This window comes from Pantherophis guttatus, chromosome 6 (genome assembly GCF_059756535.1).
Source record: "Pantherophis guttatus breed Tessera chromosome 6, ASM5975653v1, whole genome shotgun sequence".
Taxonomy (NCBI): domain Eukaryota; kingdom Metazoa; phylum Chordata; class Lepidosauria; order Squamata; family Colubridae; genus Pantherophis; species Pantherophis guttatus.
The window spans coordinates 30,773,352-30,793,883 of NC_142068.1; the positions used below are offsets into that span (position 1 = coordinate 30,773,352).

At 34.8% G+C, this 20,532-nt stretch overlaps 1 protein-coding gene across 1 annotated transcript in view; it reads left to right on the plus strand.

Annotated features, from left to right (window-relative positions):
• The window catches only part of SLC9A9 (solute carrier family 9 member A9), a 232,268-nt gene that overhangs the window by 125,248 nt on the left and 86,488 nt on the right, over positions 1-20,532 (plus strand). Inside the window, exons 12-13 of the mRNA XM_034439299.3 lie at positions 1,189-1,300; positions 9,049-9,202. Of these exons, the coding sequence (XP_034295190.1) occupies positions 1,189-1,300; positions 9,049-9,202 (266 nt within the window). The remainder of the gene's footprint in view (positions 1-1,188; positions 1,301-9,048; positions 9,203-20,532) is intronic.

A 20,532-nucleotide genomic window follows, 5' to 3' on the forward strand; every position in this document is an offset into this window, starting at 1 on the left:
ATATTTCTTCCTTATTCTAACATCATCCCTTTCAATCCATTTTCTCTTAATATATTCAGTACATAGAGGGTGAATAAATAAGGGGCAAGTATACACCCTTGTTTAACTTATTTGCCAACCTAGAAGTAGTTTCTTTAACCATGTTCTGTACGTACTATGCATCCCTGACCTGTATATAAATTTCTCATGAGGACAATGATATGTTTTTTTACCATTTTTCTGAGCCTATTCTACAGCTTGATGTGATCAACACAATCAAAGCCCTTTTTATAATCAATAAAGCACTTAGTGACTTCTTTTTGATATTCTTTGGCTTTCTTATTTTCCAGCATGTATCAGCAAAAACATCTTATGTTTCTTGGCCTTTTCTAAAAGCATTTTGAAAATCTGGCCCCTCTTTTTTCATGTAGGACTTAATCTGCATTGAATGAAGCATTATTTTACTTGCACCTGAGATTAAGGATATCACATAATAGTTTGCATACCCTGTTAAGGTTCCCCCAGTCTCCCACCATCTCTTTTTTTTTCTTTAATGTAGATTGACCTCTTCCAATATGTTGGCCCCTGTGTCATTCTCAGATTTCTTGGCTCAGCTTGGTTAGAATATTTACTGATTCTTATTTTTAGTAATATTGGATTTTTTAATCTCATTTTTTTATATATTGGTCAAGACAGCCAACATACTGAACCTAATACTCCTATCTCCTATTCACAACAATCATGTAAAGTGGGTTGGGCTGAGAGAGAATGACTGGCCGAAAATCACCCAGCTGACTTTCAGGCCTAAGGGAAGCCTAGAATTTACAGTCACCTGGTTTTTGGACAAGCAATCTTAACTACTACATCAGCTGGCTCTCTTCTTTTATTTATTTATTTTTTTTGGGGACATCTAAAAAAACTATAGTGAAGATTTCTCAGAGATTTAGGGACAAAGCATGCGCCTAAAAAAGATGGAATATGAATTTAGATTTAATATGTTCAAGAAAGAATTATAAAGATTATTTTAAAAAGTAAGATGCTAAAAGAAAGAGCAGACTGTGAATAGCGATCAAAATATTGTATTTTTCCAATTCCATTTCCATCTAAACTCACAATTCTGCTTCTGAGTTAAATAATATTGATTAATCTTGGTCTTATATCATACAGTCCTTCCTTATTTTTCTCAGCTTCTAATCCCAAATGATGTAGGTGGCAGTTTTTATAGCAAGAGCCTGTAACATATATCCAATTTCATTTATTTTGAACGTGGGCCGAAAACAAAAAATTCCAAAGAACTTTCAACATATGATGATGTTCTCAGGTAAGCTGATTGTTTCTACTATGATACAAAAAGAAACCTTAACCTCACCACTAGCTAATATAAATAATATATTTTATGCCTTATAGTTTTTAGATTTGTAATTTTTTAAAAGGAACACAAAAATAAACAGAAATATTATCACCATATTAGTTGTTCAGAGATGCTTTTTCCAAAAGGCAAATGGATTTTCTTAGGGGTTTTTTTTCTTTGAAAATGTTTTGTTTCTCATCCAAGAAGCTTCTTCAGTTATAACTGACTGGTAGGGAATGGAAGAATTTATATTCTTTGCAGTCATCTGGTCAGTCATTAGGTCTTTGACAGTCACTGAGACCACTTGGGGGTTTATCTGAATTTAGAATAACAGAGTTGGAAGAGACCTTGGAGGTCTTCTAGTCCAACGCCCTGCCCAGGCAGGAAACCCTATACCACTTCAGACAAATGGTTATCTAACATCTTTAAAATTTCCAGTGTTGGAGCATCTGCATTCTAAGAGTCATGTGAATCAGAGTACAAATTGCGTGGAACCTTCTTGGAACTGCTGAAAGAACTGCATTGTAAACAGGAGATACAGTTAGTGAATACAGTCCCTCCCCCTCTGTTGAAGGCTGTTCAATTTTAACATAGATGGCCTCTGACTCTTCTTACAAATCAGTGGTCCTCTTGGTCCAGAATGTGAACTTTGCTTCTGCCTTCCTTAATGTGTACTACACAGTCCAGGAAGGCTAGATTATTTTCCTTGAATGTGAGAACTTAATGTTGCAGTCCACAAAATTAATGTATTTGAAGGTTTCCATCTTAACAGAAAGATGTTAAGGAAAATAGTCTAGTCTTCCTGGACATTAAGGAAGATAGAAGCTTCAACAGAAAATCCACGCACAGAGATCAGTATTTGAATCATCCACTGGATTACACACTTGGAGTAATCAGAACCCTATACCACCAGGCTGAAGATTTGCCTACCAGCAAAGAGAGAAAAGAGAAAGAACAAAAACACATTAAGGAAGCCCTCAGAAAGATTATCTTAACAAGGCCTTCATCAATTTCACAAAAAGATCACAGCAGAAATTCTTTCATAACAGACAAAGAAATGGAACAACATTGCCATTCCATGCATTGCAGGAATATCTGAAAAGCTCAGGAGGATTTTCAGCCAATGCAATATACAGGTATGTTTTAAACTCAGGAATATATTAAGGCAGAAACCTGTCCGCCCCAAGGACAAAACAAACTAAACAATGTGTTATATGCAGTACAATGCAGTGAGATATGTGTAAACCTGTATATTGGAGGAAAAAAACAACCACTTCACAAACACATGGCCCAACACAGAACAAATTCATCAAGTCCTGTGGCTTTAAGAACTTCTTCCCTGGTCCAACACCTTAAAGCCACAGGAAATGAAATTGACTTTAAAAAGACCAGAACTATCGCCAAAACTGAACACTTTAACAACAGAATAATCAGAGAAGCCATCGAGATAGAAAAACGCCCACACAGCATGAATAAACGAGATGATACCTCCCGCCTACCAGCCATTTGGAAACCCTTATTGACAAACAAGTCCCTAACACAAAGAATGACACCAGATCCACACTCACGAAAACCACACAGGATGTCACCACCACACATCCACTCAAAAAGCAAACTAAAACCCACACCGATGATAAGGCACAACCACAAACCAGAAGCCAGACCACAGCTGCATCATTAGCCACTTTAAACCCCTCCAATCCATACATGAAGCAAACTGACACCCATCATGAAGATGTGGCATGACCACGAACGTGAAGCCAAACAACAGCAACGCAGCTCACCAGCTCAAATCCCCCTGCAACTCAGACTAACCCGAGCACAACCAAGCCCCCACCCAAACAGAACACACCCCCATCCAATCAGAGCACAGCCAAGTCCCCATCCAATCAGAGTACAGCCAAGCCCACAACCAATCAGAACACACCTCCACCCAATCAGAACACAGCCAAGCTCCCACCCAATCAGTTCACACCCCCAGTGGCAGTTAAAAGGAAGAAACAGCTGTGATCATACATTGCTCCTAGAAGCACCAGCCTGAATTTTACGCGGGAGATATATATCTCTCTATATATCATATATATATATATATATATATATATATATATATATATGTTTTCTTTTCGTAGGTCTTTATGTGTATTTCTCTTTAGCGTAGGAAGAACCTGGCTAAAGAGAAGTGTGTGTGTGTGTGTGTGTGTGTCAGAAGTTGAAAGATTATGATTATGTATAGTTAAATAGAAACTTACTGAATAAGAATCAAACATTTTCAAAGAAAAAACCCAAGAAAGTCCAATTGCCTTTTGGGACAACCATAACCTGGATGATTGAGAATCTCCATAGACACTGTATTCCTTGTTTAAAAGAAGAACAAGCAATGACCATTATACTTTTCTTGTAAGAAATGGAGAGAAATATATTGTAGCAACTAAGCAGAATTGCTCTGTGATCAATGGCATTCACTGGGAAGGCTTATTATCATTTCAGAAAGGCCTCTATCCTCTGATGATGATATGCAATAATGATTTTAATCACTTTAATTACCCGGGTGCAGCATGCCTATTATAAAAGTTTATGAAATGGACTTAAAAGTGGCAGCTCAGTTGAGGAAACTAAATTCAGATGGTATACCATATGGTGTTTCATCTCTATTCTCTGGAGAACAGGCTTATTCATTTTGGAGGGTATCTCTCTCATGTTAAAATAATGTCAGATTGCCCCTAGCTTTGATGAAATAGTGGCCAGCTGAAGATTTCTTGGGTTATAGCATGCTTTTAAATGATGCAAACATAAGTATGCATCTTTTTTTACTCACTACATATTATGTAATCTGCATGCCCTTTATAATTATATATTAAGCATGTATATTATATGATGCCTAGTATGTATAAATTACCAGCATTAGATTGTTTTTTGATTTGTAAATGTTTTATAGCATCACTCCATATCTTTAAAGTTATATAAAATCTATCTTCATTGTTCTTTCTTTTCTTTCTGTTAGCTGTCACAGTCAAAAATTACTGTCATTGACCCACATAGAAAATGCAATATAAATCTATCCCTATATAAAAATACAATATATTAGTACAATGAGGGTTATATAGCACTGTAAAAGACCATTAAAAGAGCATGTTTGGATAGTGGCCTCAGCATGGAACAATGATGACACACATTTTTCAGGAATGTCAACTGTCGGCGAAAAACTTTCACATTTCTTCAGATTTTTTTGAATATTTACATTGCTTATGAGGCTGATCCCACTAGATAATGGCCGATTTATTTTTATTCCAGTTAAGAAAATGAATCATTGAAAAATTACTCCATTACTTCAATATTTCAAATCTCCCACCTGTTCCTGATTACATATTATGCTACTGATTTCAATGGAGAATAGGAAAAAGTAATTGCATGCAGCAACATTCAGCAAGATGAAAGTTGGGTCATAGAGTTTTCAAATGTTCTTCCTCTTGCAGAGTTTTTTTAAAACTACCACTAGTGCTTTCAGGTCTTGCTCTCTTTTCACACTCCTATTCTTTGAACAATTAGGACCTTTCTTTGCATGAAGTAACAAAGCACGTGTCTGCTTTGTGACATGGTTTTATAGGGGCTAATGGGGAATTCAGAAACTGGTAATACTTTTGCACGAGATTGACAGGGAGAGGAAGAAAATATCTATCTTTAAAATGTGCAATTGACTATCAGTATTTCCATTTGACTACAGGTAATCTTCAATTTACAGTCACAACTGACCCAGAATTTTGGTCATAAGCCATTGTGGTCATTAAGCTGGTCACCATGTGACTTGGCTCAATCTTATGACTCTTTGTGATGGTCACAAAGTGAGTCACTGAAGTCATTAAATGAATCATAGGGTCATTAAATGATTCTAGCATATTCAACGGGCATTTTTTGCTATTTTCTGCCCGAGGTGCAGTGACCTTCAAGGAAGGATCATAAGTACCTTTTTTCAAACTACTGTAACTTTAAACAGTTGTTAAGAGACCAGTCATTAAACAAGAACTATTCTATCTCTCATTTAACCTAATTACACACTCAATGAATTTAAATACCCAGAATGGAAGAGGAGGTTATAAAAAAGAGGCATCCCAAAATTTATTTATTTATTTATTAAATTTCTTTGCCCCCTTCTCACCACGTATGTTTGCTGATTATTTAGAAGTTCAAAAGAATGCTTGTTTATCATAACATAAGCATTTTAAAATTTGTCTTGTTTTCCCATAAATCTTAAATATTTTAAACAATCACTAGTTTGTAGATGAAGAATAGTCATCATCACAATGTATAATAGTATGTATAGAAATCTATATTTTCTTTATATGTCAACCTAATAAATTAAATTTAAAAATACTCATAATCTCAAGACCAGAAATATACCTTTGAAAGCAGAAAATGTTTCCTCCAGTTAGAGCCTCTATCATAGCTCTTTTTTTGTGAGAATAAGTGATTTGTGGTTCAAGAATCATATTCAGACCACACCTTTCAGCAGATTTGGGGGGGGAGGGGGAGATGACTGCTAAAATGCTTACAGTCAAAATCATTTATGTGACTCTTTTGGAAAATAAAGAAAATGAAATCAAGTTGTAGTTAATATGGAGTGCCAGGAATTAAATAAGTTTTAAATAATCATTAATAACTAGTGGCAGTTGAATCAAATAAAGATGGATGGATGGATGGATGGATGGATGGATGGATGGATGGAAGGATGGTTTTGGGAAAGATATAATTCATGAATGTTTGTACTACGATAACTAATGTTTAAGGTACACCAATATTTTTTAATGTTTGGGTGGTAGAAAATTAAGAGACTCCTTTTTCTTAAACTTTTAATAGATTTTTATGTTTATAAAAGAATATTAGTGTAGTAAGTACCATTGGGGGCATGAAGTTCAAATTCTGCCTTAAGGTGGGGATATCCATGTGATGGCTGTTTGAAAGTGGGAGGGAGGGAGGATTTGATCACCTCTAGATAGCTGCTGACAAGCAGCTAAATGTTGATTTCATTTTCTTTGTTTTCCAAAAGAGCTACTTAAAATTTGTGTCCAATAACATATAATATGTAAGACATACAATAAAAACTGCTAGTTCTTAAAGCAGTTAAGGCTGACAATTTTGTTCATTATTTATTCATTTCATAAAGGTACATTCTGCAAAAAGTATCCGTAATCAATATATAATTAGATGGGGTCTTACTGGGGTTATTGGTCACGACAGTGTTTATTTCTGAAAGAGGTTTCTAAACTATAATAAAATAATATGATTATATGAAAACAATGAGACAAAATTTAGCCCATTCTGAGAAGCAAGAAAAGCTAAAACATTCATCTGATTGGGATGGACTTGTATGGATTCTAATTCTAAAACTTGACTTAATTCTTTGTTCAAACTGTCTTCCTTTAAAAACAAATGTTCATGCTAGGGGAATTTAAAATGTTTAGATAAGGGTGCTTAATAAAAGATTGGTTTTAAGCTATAATATGAAGATGCTTTTGCAATCATGTAAGTTAAAGCTAAATATACAAAATAAACAAAATAGAATAAATGATGGAGATGCAGTCTGTTCCATAAATCAGCACAATAAATAAACTAAGTGAGAGTCAGCAATATGCAGTGGTGGGTTTCTACCAGTTCACCCTACTGGTTTGGGAGAACCAGTAGTGGCGGGAGGCTCGGCCCATCTGCCTGGACATCTCTGCGCATGTGCAGAAGCGTCACACACATGCGCCCACAAGCAAACAAAATTTTGTAGCAAACAAAATTGAAACCTACTACTGGCAATATGGCATATTTTACAAAAGGAACTCTCATGGGTACTTAATACATAAAAGAAATAACTATATTTTACACAAGGAACAAGACTTTTATAATACCTACATTATTGTTCTCTGGAAAAAAATATTAAGCAAATTATAATTTCAATGTAACAGGCTGTCTTCTAAATTAAACTAGTAATTCAAACAAGACACTGATATAACTGTATAGATATTTATACAGTTATATACAATATATTTATATTTATTTTATAGAGAAAAAAACTTTCATCATTTTACAGAGGAAGGTAAAACCTAATAGTTTGTTTCTCTAACCAATAAAACGAGCTGCACCTAGAAATCCTAAAATGAGCCTTGAATATGCAGAATTGTAAGATGAATGCCCATTCAGAAGATAAAATATAATCTGCATCTAAATAAATGTCAAAGCACTACCTGATGTAATAGTAATTCAAATTAAAACTTTCCCATAGAAAGATTTAGACATCTATTTTTGTAAATACGCTGTGTAATTTCAGGTGTATGTGGTGCATTCATTTGGCTTTATATTCACAAGAAAAGCTGTTTGTATCTTTTTTAATAGTTTAGGATAAGTACATCACAATAGGTTATGATCATGTCAGTGCTGAAATTGTGCCTGCCAATTCCCTCTCACCAAAAGAGCAGATGGCATCATTCAGGACTTTCATTCATTTTGTTTCCCAGGGACATTGCCATTTATAACATTTGTTTCGTTTTTACTCTATGACTAGCGGCAAACTAGATGACCTTAATTCATATTTCTGTGACATTCTTCATTTATAATTAAGCCAATACTTTCACATGTGTTTACCAACTCCAGTTTAATTTCCCTGAATTAGGCCTTCATTTCTAACTAATAATTTATTATATTACATGAGATCACTTGATTAGATTTACTGCTGCATTTTTCTTCATGTTTACAACAAACCTCCTTTTTAATAAATTTAGCAGAGGGCTTAAGTGGTGGTAGAATTGTGGTCCACTAATGAAATAATTAACCGTGTGCTATGTACTTATTAAGTACTTCTATGTTGGCACAATCAAAATTCTATGGGCAGCTTAGATGCTAGTTAAAATATGGTACAAAATAAAAACACACAAGAATGAAATAATACAACCACACATAATAAAAATGAAGATGGCAATATGAAAGCAAAGGATGGCTCTCAGAAATTACTCAGTCTTCAAAAATTTCCAAAAAACTAACAAAGATTGAACTAGCCAGATCTCCACAGAGAGGATACTCAAACATCAAGGCTGCCACAGAACAGCAGTGCACCCTTGCTTAACTCTGAAAAGTGTGGTCCTGCATGGGGGACAACCATAAAGGCTTTATAGGACAAAATATCTTAAATAAGACCCAGAAATCTATTAGCAACCAAGGCAGGGTTTGCAAAACTGGATTTATACAAGCACCTGTATTTTGTACAACTGCTGTTTCTGAATACTCTTTAAGGACAGCCCCAGGTCTACTTGGGGTAGATTACATAGAGCTAATCTAATGAGCTCCATGCTTTCTCTTGACCTTTCTCTGAATTTTTCCATCCAAACCTTATTGTCTCACCTATATGTTCCATCGCTAAACCATCTCTCTCCTCTGTAATTATTTCCCTTCTTAGGACATAATCTGGAATAGTCTACATTTATTTATATATATATAATTTATATTTATATATATAATTTATATTTCGCTGATAAAGAAATAAAGGGAGACTAGTATAGCTCTATTTCAAGCTATTTAGCTCTCATCAGCTAGCCTTACCCTTACTTGGATTCGAACTTGGTCTGCCTGCATGTTAGGCAGTTGTATTAACCTCTGAGCCACAAGTTCTCCTCCCTTCATCATCTTATTGTATTATATTACAATAATTTTAAGCCCTTTGTCTTCCCTTCCTTTTTTTTCTGAAGGTCTACGTGGTGCAATAGCATTTGCACTAGCTATTCGGGACACAGAATCTCAGCCCAAGCAAATGATGTTTACAACTACTTTACTAATTGTCTTCTTCACAGTCTGGGTGTTAGGAGGTGGCACTACATCAATGCTTGCATGGCTCCAAATCAGGTAAATATCATTAGTTTATAATTTCTTCTTAGAAAAGTTATTTGTTCATCCAATTAATTTTTACCTCTATTCCTTTAGCAATATTTTTTCTTCGTTGGGGGTGGGGTTGTCATATATAAAGCATAGATAGCCATGAATAATTAAAAGGGATCTCAATGTTAGTGGGTGAAATTCTGAAATATTTTTAAGTGTATTTCCTGTTCTTATTCCTTATTTGAATAGTTTTTCTGGAGTGTATATCTTGAGATGTGCTTCATTTAAATTAGCTTATTTCAGTTTGGCACCCCAAGATGTGTTAGGACTAGTATAGTCTCAAATTTTATTTATTTATTTATTTATTTATTTATTTATTTATTTATTTATTTATTTATTTATTTAGCTTTAATTTATATGCCGCCCTTCTCTGGAGACTCAGGGCAGCTTACAATGCGTTAAGCAATAGCCTTCATACTTTTGTATATTTATACAAAGTCAGCTTATTGCCCCCACAATCTGGGTCCTCATTTTACCTACCTTTGAAAGGATGAAAGGCTGAGTCAACCTTGAGTCTGGTGAGATTTGAACTTGCAGTAATTGCAAGCAGCAGATGTTAATAACAGTGCTTTAGTCCACTGTACTACAAGAGCTCTTTAAGCTATGTTCATCCATTCTGGTGGTAATTGTGGTTCATTTGAAGCCTGCAAATTTGGGGAAAAGTGCTGTAAACTAATACATTTATAGTCCTAATTTTATTCAGCATTGGTGTCTCCTGCCAACTATTTCAGAGTTGGATGACAAATACTGTTTTTATTGCATATAATTTTCACATTGCTCATTTAATATTCTTCTTGCTTCACACATACAACTGGAAACCTTTGCTGACAAATCACTCTTATTAATTGGTTAATTTATTAACTGTAGATTGAAAATGTGCTATTGCACTGGGTTTAAATAGAAGTTGTCTTTTTGAAGACAGAACTGGGGGGCTTGGAGGAATAATTATGATATTGTGCAATTTATATTTGATGTAAACTGTAAATTAGATGTATCATTCAGAATGACTTTTCTGATCATAAATTGTTACTTCCTTTTATTGTTTAGCCAAAACAAATCTAGATTTTTAAAAAGAAAGATTATCTAATTGACTTACAATAGTGTTTGTGTATGTGTGTGTGTGTGTGTGTGTATCCTTTAAGCAAAGATAATTAGTAGTGCTATTTACCAAAATTGCAGCAGTTTGATCCTAGTAAATTTCGGCAGCAGAAAACCCTGGTTCAATTCTTCTGTCAAATTAGAGCTATCCAACATTAAATGCAAAAATCCAGATGTGGACTAGATAGCAGCAAAGAGCCATTTGGTCTTTCATTTGGTCATCGTTTAGATTCAAATATTTACTGTGATAATAGTATACAGAACACACTGTGTACATTTGGGGAATCTGTTCCATAAGTTTAGTATATTACTAAATATTATACTGAGTAGTCAGGATTTTTTTTTATTTTTATTGAAAAGTTTTTTAAAAAAAAATTTACAAACAATTTTCCCACCCCTTCTCCCCCCTCCCAACCCACCCCTCCTCCCCCCCACCTGGACTTCCCAGAGCAAAATACAGGGTATAGCATTTAACAAACATAAGCTAACATATGCAAACTATCTATAAACTCCTATCTCCCTCTTGCACTTTAACTCCCCTTTACATGACTAAATATAAGAATTCCCTTAAATATCTTTTTTTTCATTCACAAGCTATTTGAAACTTTTTAGTCAATCCATCTTCTCCATTCCAATATATATCTTTCATTTGAGTGATCCTTCAAATATGCTGACATTTTAGCCATCTCCGCTAAATTCACTACTTTTAGTGTCCATTCTTCAATAGTAGGTAGATCTTCCTTCTTCCAGTACTGCGCTACCAAAAGTCTGGCTGCGGTTATTAAGTTCAAAATCAAATTAGTCTCTGTAACCGTACAATCTGTAATTATACCCAATAAAAACAACTGTGGGGTAAACTTTATCTTCTTTTTAAGAATATTTTGCATAATCCACCATATTTTTATCCAAAATGCCTTGATTTTTTTACATGTCCACCATATATGATAATACGTGGCATCATCACACTTACATCTCCAACACTTGGATTGTAAACCTGGATACATACAAGCTAACTTTTTAGGATCTAGATGCCATCTAAAAGACATTTTATAAAAATTTTCTCTCAAGTTTTGGGCATAAATTTTACATTTCTAACCCATATTTTTTCCCACATTTCCATCATTATTGGTTCCTCAATATTTTGTGCCCATTTTATCATACAGTCTTTGACTAACTCCATTTCTGAATCTATCTCTATCAATACATTATACAACCTTTTTATGTGCATTTGACCTTGGTCTCTAATTTGTTTTACCAAGTTTTCCTCATTTTGCAAGATACCAATTTTCTGATCCTCTTTCCATCTAGCTTGCAGCTCTCCATACTGAAACCAAGTTTGAATTATCCTTTCTTCTTTTAATACATTCAAAGATTTTAACTGCAGTGTGCCTCTTTCCATAATAAGAAGCTCTTTGTAAATAATCACATCTTGTTTTTGTTATACACTTATATTCTCTATCGCATGACTGGGTATTGCCCATATAGGTATTTTGTTGTTGTTGTTTATTTATTGTTTATTTTATATTGATACTTTTTCCAGACATGTAATAACGCATTCCTTAATATATGACATTTAAAATTCTTATGCACCTTTTTATCATATAATAAATATGCATGCCAGCCATATACAAAATCATATCCCTCTATATTCAATATTCTCTCTTCTGTTGGGTTAGTCGAATCACTAATTGCTGAAAGGGCAGCTGCCTCATAATACAATCTTAAATTGGGCATTTTGAGACCTCCTCTCTCACGTATATCTTGCATTATTTTTTGCTTTATTCTCGGTCTCTTTCCTGCCCAAACAAAGTTACTGATACCCTTCTGCCATTCCTTCAAATTTGCATCTTTTTTAAGTATTGGTATCATTTGAAAAAGAAATAAAAACTTTGGTAAAACATTCATTTTTACTGCTGCTATTCTTCCCAACAAAGACAGTTGTAGTTTTTTCCAGTTTTCCATCTCTTTCTGTATTTTTTTGCCACAACGGTTCGTAATTATACTTGTATAATTTTACATTTGAAGTCACAATATAAACCCCTAAATATTTAACCTTCTTTACTATTTCAAATCCTGTTATTCTTTCTATTTCTTCTTTTTGATTTATAGTCATATTTTTAGTTATTATCTTTGTTTTCCCTGCATTTATTTTAAATCCAGATACTTGTCCATATTGATTAATTATATCCATTAAACCTATAACCGATTGCACTGGTTGGATTAAAGTAACAATCAAGTCATCTGCAAATGCTCGTAATCTATAATCATAATGCCTAATTTTAATTCCCTTTATTTTATCTGAACCACTTATTTTATTCAACAAAAATTCCAAAGTCAAAATAAACAGTAATGGAGACAAAGGACATCCTTGTCTTGTTCCTTTTTCAATATTAAAAGTTTCTGTTAAACTACCATTAATTATTATTTGTGCTGTTTGTTTCTGTATATTGCCTTAATAGATTGTGTAAAATTCTATTATTTTCAATAAAAAATTCCAATTCAATCAATCAAATGCCTTCTCCGCGTCCAAAAATATAAGCGCCGCAGGGACTTGGTTGTTATTCCCCAGATATTCCAATATGTTAACTATTTGCCTTACGTTACTTTTCATTTGTCTCCCATTTATAAAACCAGTTTATAAAACCAAAACATGAATCGTTTGTTGCATAACTAGCATTAACCTATTTGCTAATATTTTAGCAAAAATCTTGTAATCTGTATTTAAAAGCAATATAGGCCTATAGTTCTTTGGCTGACTATGGTCTTGATCCTCTTTTGGAAAAAAAGCATAGCCCTTTCTGGTTCTCAGCATTTTGGGGGGAATTTCTTTCAATATTAAAACCTCCTAGGAAGCTTGTAAAATTTCATTTCGTATCCTCCTTGTTGTAAAGTAGATTACAATATCTCTTGGTAAATGTTTCTGTCTGGCAACCCATGAGTTAACACGATAAATTTTGTCAATTTGCCATTCAAGATCTGCCTTTTGTTCTCCAATTATCTGTGCAAGGGCTTCTGCAAAGATCTCTCGCAAATTCTCTTGATTATTTTCTCTCAGGCCTCTTACCCTCAGGGCAAACTCCATCGCCCTATATTATATCATTGTCACTTCTAAGTCTGCCCTCTCCATCTTTGTCTGGACCTCACCCATTTTATTTTCCAAATCCACATTGGATTGATTAATTTCTTCCACTCTTTCATCCAGCCCTTCAATATGGCTTGCCAGACCCTGAAATGCCAAAACAATATATTCTCTGATTTCCTTATTTCGAATTTAAATTACCTCTTTAATTTCTGCCATCTCTTCAGCCACATCCTGCATTTTTTCTTCAAAGACAGAAGTAATTTTTTCCTCTAAAACAGAGGCTTGTGTCTTTAAAGCTTCCTGCAAAACTTCCAGTGTTAATATTTGTGGTTCCATTGGAGCTGACAAAGATTGCAATTTAGATAGTTGGGCTGGTGATCCCCCAGCACTTTTAGCCGCAACAGTTTTTATTTGTCTTGAAGCCATTTTCTAATTTTCAATTTTAATTTTAAACTTTTGCAACAGCCAAAACAATAAGTCCACTAAATCAAGTTAATTTCAAGTCCTCAGTAAATTTTTTGATTCGTCTAAAGTCAATTTTAAATCTTCATTCTCTTAAAATAAAATCCAATAATTTTAAACACGAGCTGTCAGCACTAGATGATACTTTGCTCTTAACTTTCACTTCCATGCCCCATTAAAGCTCCGGTGCCATTTCCTTTCTCTTTCTTCCCTTAATAATCCAGAAGGAAGTATATAATACACATTCAGAGTTAAAGTTTGGTACTTGCAATTATGATCACTCCTGCCTTTGCTCTGCCTGCTTTTGTATCCAGTATTTTGAAAGATTGTTTCAGGGCTGGTCGCAGCGTCTTGTTCTGCTTAAAGCAAAAGCATCCCGGATCCGGAGCTCTGTCGGGCTTCCAGGGAGCTCTCACCCTTCAAGCCCCAGAATTACTCCTGGGGCTCTTGGGGAGCTCTACCCACTCCTGGCAGCTCTGTTTTCCCCCTTTTCCCGAGGGGAAAGTTTCCAAACCACTAGACAGCTGATTTTTGCTGTTCTAGCGGCTTTAATGCGATCGCGGAGCTAGCGCTCCGAAGGGAATGATCATCAATGCCTACAGTGCCACCGGAAGTCCAGGAAATTTTTAAAACACACTTTCTATGGGACTTTGATTCCATCCTACCTGCTTTTAGGCCAATGAGGGCTTTCCTTTAAATTCATCTTGAAAAATCTCAGCTTTAGATAGCCCCCTGCTAAATAGTCTTCGATCAATCTGACAGTGGCAACATAGATAATCCTGCAAGTGTTTAAATCTGGTTCCAGACATAGGTGTCTAAAGCCCAGTGGTCATATGTATCTAGCTGTCACAGACTGAATCTACCTAGGCAGCTGCCTGAAAGAGAAATAAAACTTCTATTCAGAATAAACTGGACAAGAAAAGAGAAACATATATCATTAACTAGCTTCTGCCTGTTGTGTTCAGAGAAGAGAACTTTTGTTCAGGTTTTAGAGCTGTGATAGCGAACCTATGGCACGCGTGCCAGAGATGGCATGCAAAGCCCTCTCTGCTGGCACTTGCGCCGTCATCCCAGGTCAGATCTCCATGGTGTTTCTTTTGTGAGGTTCTGTTTCCCTGCAAACAACAAAACAGAAGCTCATGAAAGAAAAATAACTTACCTTTTGTCACGCTGCGGGTGTTGGGATGTCCCACCTCCCACCGGACAGCTTGTCTTTGGGTCTCTGCTGCAAATGTACATATCAGCACATGCGCACATGTCTGCATTTGTGCACGCACACACACATTTCAGTTTGGGCATGCGCGTGTGCATAGTTTGAGTACTCGGTGTCTAAAAGGTTCGCCATCACTGTTCTAGAGGATCACATATTCTACGACTATAATAGGACATAGATCACTGGAAAGAATAATAATAGCTGTCTAAAACAAGACAAAAATTTGTAGTACTGTGTTGTTGTTGCCCCTCTTCCTTTATGATATTTTTGCAACAGAGATTATAATATCTCTTTTCTGCTACATTAGTGTTTCTAGATTGCAACGTAACTTTCAATTCTGAATCAGCCTATTAGAAAGTAATACAACATTCAGAACAATGAGAAATATTGCCCATTCCTCAGATTGATTCAACATTAGACTATTGCAACATTGCTAAAGGCCTTACTGACCCTAGGGACATAGTAAAAAGTTGGTTTCTTCCATCATCCATTTGATAAGCCTCCTCTTCAAAGAGGTCCTGATATCAAGAGTTTTCAAGAATGTAAAAGTAGGCTTTAGAGAACAGGTAATAGGGAATGAGGACTTGACATGAGTATCTGTCTTCAATAATAAACTTTAAGGTAAAAGTTCCTCTCGCACATATGTGCTAGACATTCCCGACTCTAGGGGTGATAGTAATCTCTGTTTCAAAGCAGAAGAGCCAGTGCTGTCTGAAGACTTCTCCCTGGCCATGTGGCCAGCATGACTAAACGCCAAAGGTGCACGGAACGTGTCAAATCAGTGTCATCTCTTAGTGATCTTATTGTTAAAATATATCTGTGAACTCCAGATAAATCTAGCTATTTTATAGTATATTTAAGAACTTAAAAAGTTTAATAGTGTAACCAAGGAAGAATGTGCTTGCATTATTGCTTTGTAATTCAACTATTTCTTACCGCTGATTCCATATATAGTTCAAGCTTTGTTTGCTTGTTTACAATCATGTCAGACTGTTACAATAAAACAGTAGCTGAAAATAACTGCATTGGAAGTATAATAAAGAAGCTTAGATAAACAGCATGCTGACAAAATCTGGATTGGTGTAAAGAATAAATATAAAATGTCAGCACCCACATACTATGTATGAGAATTGTGTTCCTCGGATATTTTGATTGCTTTTTCTTATCTTCAATGTCAGCCAAGTTCATTGCAATTTGGAAATACAGCTCAAGTGTCCATCATTCTTATCAGATTTACCACAGTTTCATTGGATTCAGCCTATGAGCCATTTCATTCATAGATAGATAGAAAATTATACAAAGATTTAGCACCAACAAAATCTCACAGCAACAAGCAACAGGCTTGCAAACAGAAAAACAGCACATAAGTCTTCTGCAAATAGTTTCAATAAACACATATAAATGTATTCCATAGTGGATTTTCTTAGCAGATGCTCATCTTTTACTATATTGTCACAAAGAATCTTTGCTTTTCAAACTGGAGCTTTCTTCTGTAAGCTACAACTGTAGCTTTTTCATAATGAACTTTTAAAATCATACATAATGAAGTACCTTATTCACATTATCCTCTCCCCCAGCACCTTATGTGGGAAAGACCTTGGGAGATAGGATGATTAGATGATACCTAGGAAACAGATAAAAGAGGGTGTATTCCCCAGCTGGATAGTGGGTGAAGCAAGAGGCTAAGAAAGGACCTTTCCTAGTTTCTCAGACTGTAAAGAAGATGGCAGGAGAGCTGTTCTTTCAACCTGCAAGGTTCTATTAATGTAGCCTTACAATAAGCAGAATTAGCTCATTTAATCATGTTGCCTGTCTAGTCTGCCTAAGAAGACTAGCACCACCCCCAAAAAATCTAATAAAATTCATACAAGAAATTCTTCTCCTTCAAATTCTAAATATATAAATGTCAATAAAATGTCCTTGTTTTCTTGGATCAACAGTAGAATGTATATAAATTAAAACATCTTTTTGTCATCATGGTAATAGGTAATTCATGCCCAAAATCTCAATTAGTTTTGCAGTTAGTATGCAGAATATATAGCTAATCAATATTTTAAGTTAATCATATTAACTTAAGGCCTATTATCTATTTAATCAAAGATGAATGTTGGACTGAATTTAAAACTGATTTTTCCTAGCAAGATATATTTAATTTTCTTTTGATTGATTGCTTCTCCATGAATAAAGTTGTGCTATCAAATGCTGACAAGAAGTCCAAAAGAACCACAGCCCACTCCCCTTATATACATAGATCTTGTTGAAGTCATCTTAATACTGTTTCTGTGACATAATTGCATAGATTCAGAACTGAGATCTTACCAGTGCTTAAGTCACATCAATGTTTAGGGTTTTGTTTTTTTTTTAACCGTCATCACTCCAAGTCAGTGTTCATTAACCTTGATAACTTTACAATGTGTGGGCATCAACTTTCAGAATTCACCTGCCAGATAATGGCGGTGGAAATCAGGAACTGAACTCCACATGTCTTAAAGTTGTCAAGGTTGAAAAACACTGGTATGGCTGTCTTTTCAGTTGCTTCATTTCACTAAGTATTTTGGGAGACCAATAAGCTGGATAGAATCTTTTATTGGACAGAGATCTCATAAAAGCATTCTTACCCAGTGTTCACTTACCATGTTCACATTCCAGTGATTAAGCAGTGAGAGTTGAAACTGCAAGCACATTGTGCAATGGAAACTGTTATATTTTCACTGCCATTATTTCAGACTGTTTCCCATATTTCCCAGACACAATTTCTCCTTTTATTCTTATCCAGTCAGTCACATTTAACAAGATTTCCATTTTCCTATTTCTGGGCAGGTATAAACTGTATTTTATGTCTTTCCATATTTGATATACATATGTAGAAACATTTGAGATTGTGATACTCACTAGTAGCTTCACAGCTGCACGTTGCTGCTTGAGTACTACTACTACCATAGAAACACCATGAATTTGACAATAGGGATATGACCCTTGCTACTACTTTGTGTAGTACTGTTGAGTGGCACTTTTAAGTCCTTTATATTCCCTTATTATGGTTCTTATAAGGTAGCAAAGCATTTTCTATATCTTCTGGCTACACTTCACAGTCATTCTAGTCATTGTATCCCAGAAAAGTCTTTAGAGAATGTTTTTAGATATAATATTGTCCTCCAACAAAGTCTTCTATGGAGGGCAAATATACATTTTCTCAATCAAATCTGTATAATAGGGTTCTTTTTTTGATCCATAGAGTCTTTTTGAACACTGCTAGTTGAAACGGTTGATCTGACATTACAGAACTCAATATAATTGAATCACTTTTTGTCCTAAGTCAGAAGATACTAAAAAATAACAGCAATGCTTCCAGGAACATAATTCTGGATACATTTATTGGCAGACATGAGTGTTTTCTTTGATGGATCAGATACAATTCATGGTTTTTAAAGTTATAAAAGACTATAAATTGGAAACAACCACTGAGAATATGTTCAAGAACTTCAAAGGTATCACTAAATCTTGCATATATCTCCTAAACTGTTCCATTTTTAAGTGTTTGTTTTGGAGTCAATATGGCAACACTGCTTCCACTGAATCAATGCAAGTATTAACTACCATTGCCTATTATATGCAGCATAAAATTTCCCATATATTTATTTTATTTATAAAATTTAGGCATCTCCCATCTCACTATCCAAGTGATTCTGAGAGGTTTACAAATGATAAATAATACTAAAATACACCAGGCAATATTTGAACTTAAAGCAAATAAAAGGTAGGAAAACATTTCATATTTTCAATGCAGATATGAATTATTCTCAAATGCATTAATATTTTGGCTCAAGGTTAACTATACAGCTTCTTAGCCAACAAGAATTCAGTACTTGGTGTGCAGATAGGCTATACAGCAAAACAGAGTAGCTATATAACGCATTTTCACAGAGGAGTTCACGCTATGAATTGGCAGGTTTTAATGTGTGAATATTCACACACATACACAGACCCACACCTTGTGAGGTTCCTAGCATAAAGATGATTTTACCCTGATATACACAGTGTGCTATAAAAAACACATGAACACAGTAGTCATGTTGGCAGCATTTGGCTAATATCATTCCTTAACAGTTTGTGGTACTTAATTTGATAAGCGATTTATCAGGCAGTTCTAAATAGAGATACTGTAAGATGCAATAGGGCAGATATCCCAGCAATTATCTAGTATCTGAGAAATATCCATTCAATTTCTACTTCCATCTTATTAAAGAAACCATAAAGGCAACATTCATAAATGCATTACTAAGCCATAATGTGGATTGCTTGTTTGCAGTTTAGCATGATTTATGAACATAACCAATTTGGTTCAGTCTTGGTTTATAGCTTAATTAGTTGCATGAATAACAAATTTGAACTAGTTAGTTAAACAAATTATATCTTGCCATTTTGTGTGATCACAGTATTTCCTTCCTTAGTTTTAACATTATGTAGATGTTGATACAGCTGTAATAAAATAGAAAGTGTGAATAACTCACTAATAAAGGAGAGTATTTGTACCTCAGGGTTGAAATGAGCTGATGATGTTACCTAGTTTGGATAAAGAAATGTTTGCAAGAAAACAACCAAGCTCAGGGAGTACCTTACACACAATTCAGATTCAGATTCAGATTCATCCCCTCTACACCTCTTTCATCATTGAGTAGTCAACTATACAGCATGCCTTCTCTCCAGAATTTCTGTCATGTGTGAAGCAACTGCCAGAAGGTTTCTGTTGTTGCATGCAATGGGCATGCCAGTAAGAAAAATGGGGAGAAAGATAAATAAGATGCTAGGCAAGGATTCCAAATCCTGTTTTTTCCAGAGAGATCTGAATCTGTGCTCTGGAAAAGAATTATATATTTGATATCAACAACATTAAATTAGGAGTATGGAAAACCATACCTCACAATCTACAAACATCATAAGGCATCAGTTCTCCATGCTTATGAAGAAGATGACCAGCATAAAATATAGTGCAAATTCAGGCAGCTTTGCCTTACACTGAAAATATATATTTAAAAACTGTGTGAAGTAGATTCTCTGTCAAACACTTTTCCCCGTCTCCTTATTATATAAAGTTTATTGTCATTGTATGTATACTATACATGCACTATATTCATACAACAAAATTCACATAACACTCAGAAACCAAGCCCAACACACATGACAATCCCCAGACATACCCCCACCCACCAAAAATTACCCACCCCTAAATATTAACTGAATAATAATATTGGTTTCATTAATAGTGGTCCATATAAAAATGTCTGTCTATTCAGAAAGACCATGTTTGCATAATCCACTTAGCACATAGTCTTGCAGTTTCACTAGGTAGATAATAGATAGCTTTGTAACTGCATATTTAAATGTTAATATTGTACTTTAAATTCATCATATCCCTCTTAATAGAGATTACTTGATATAAGC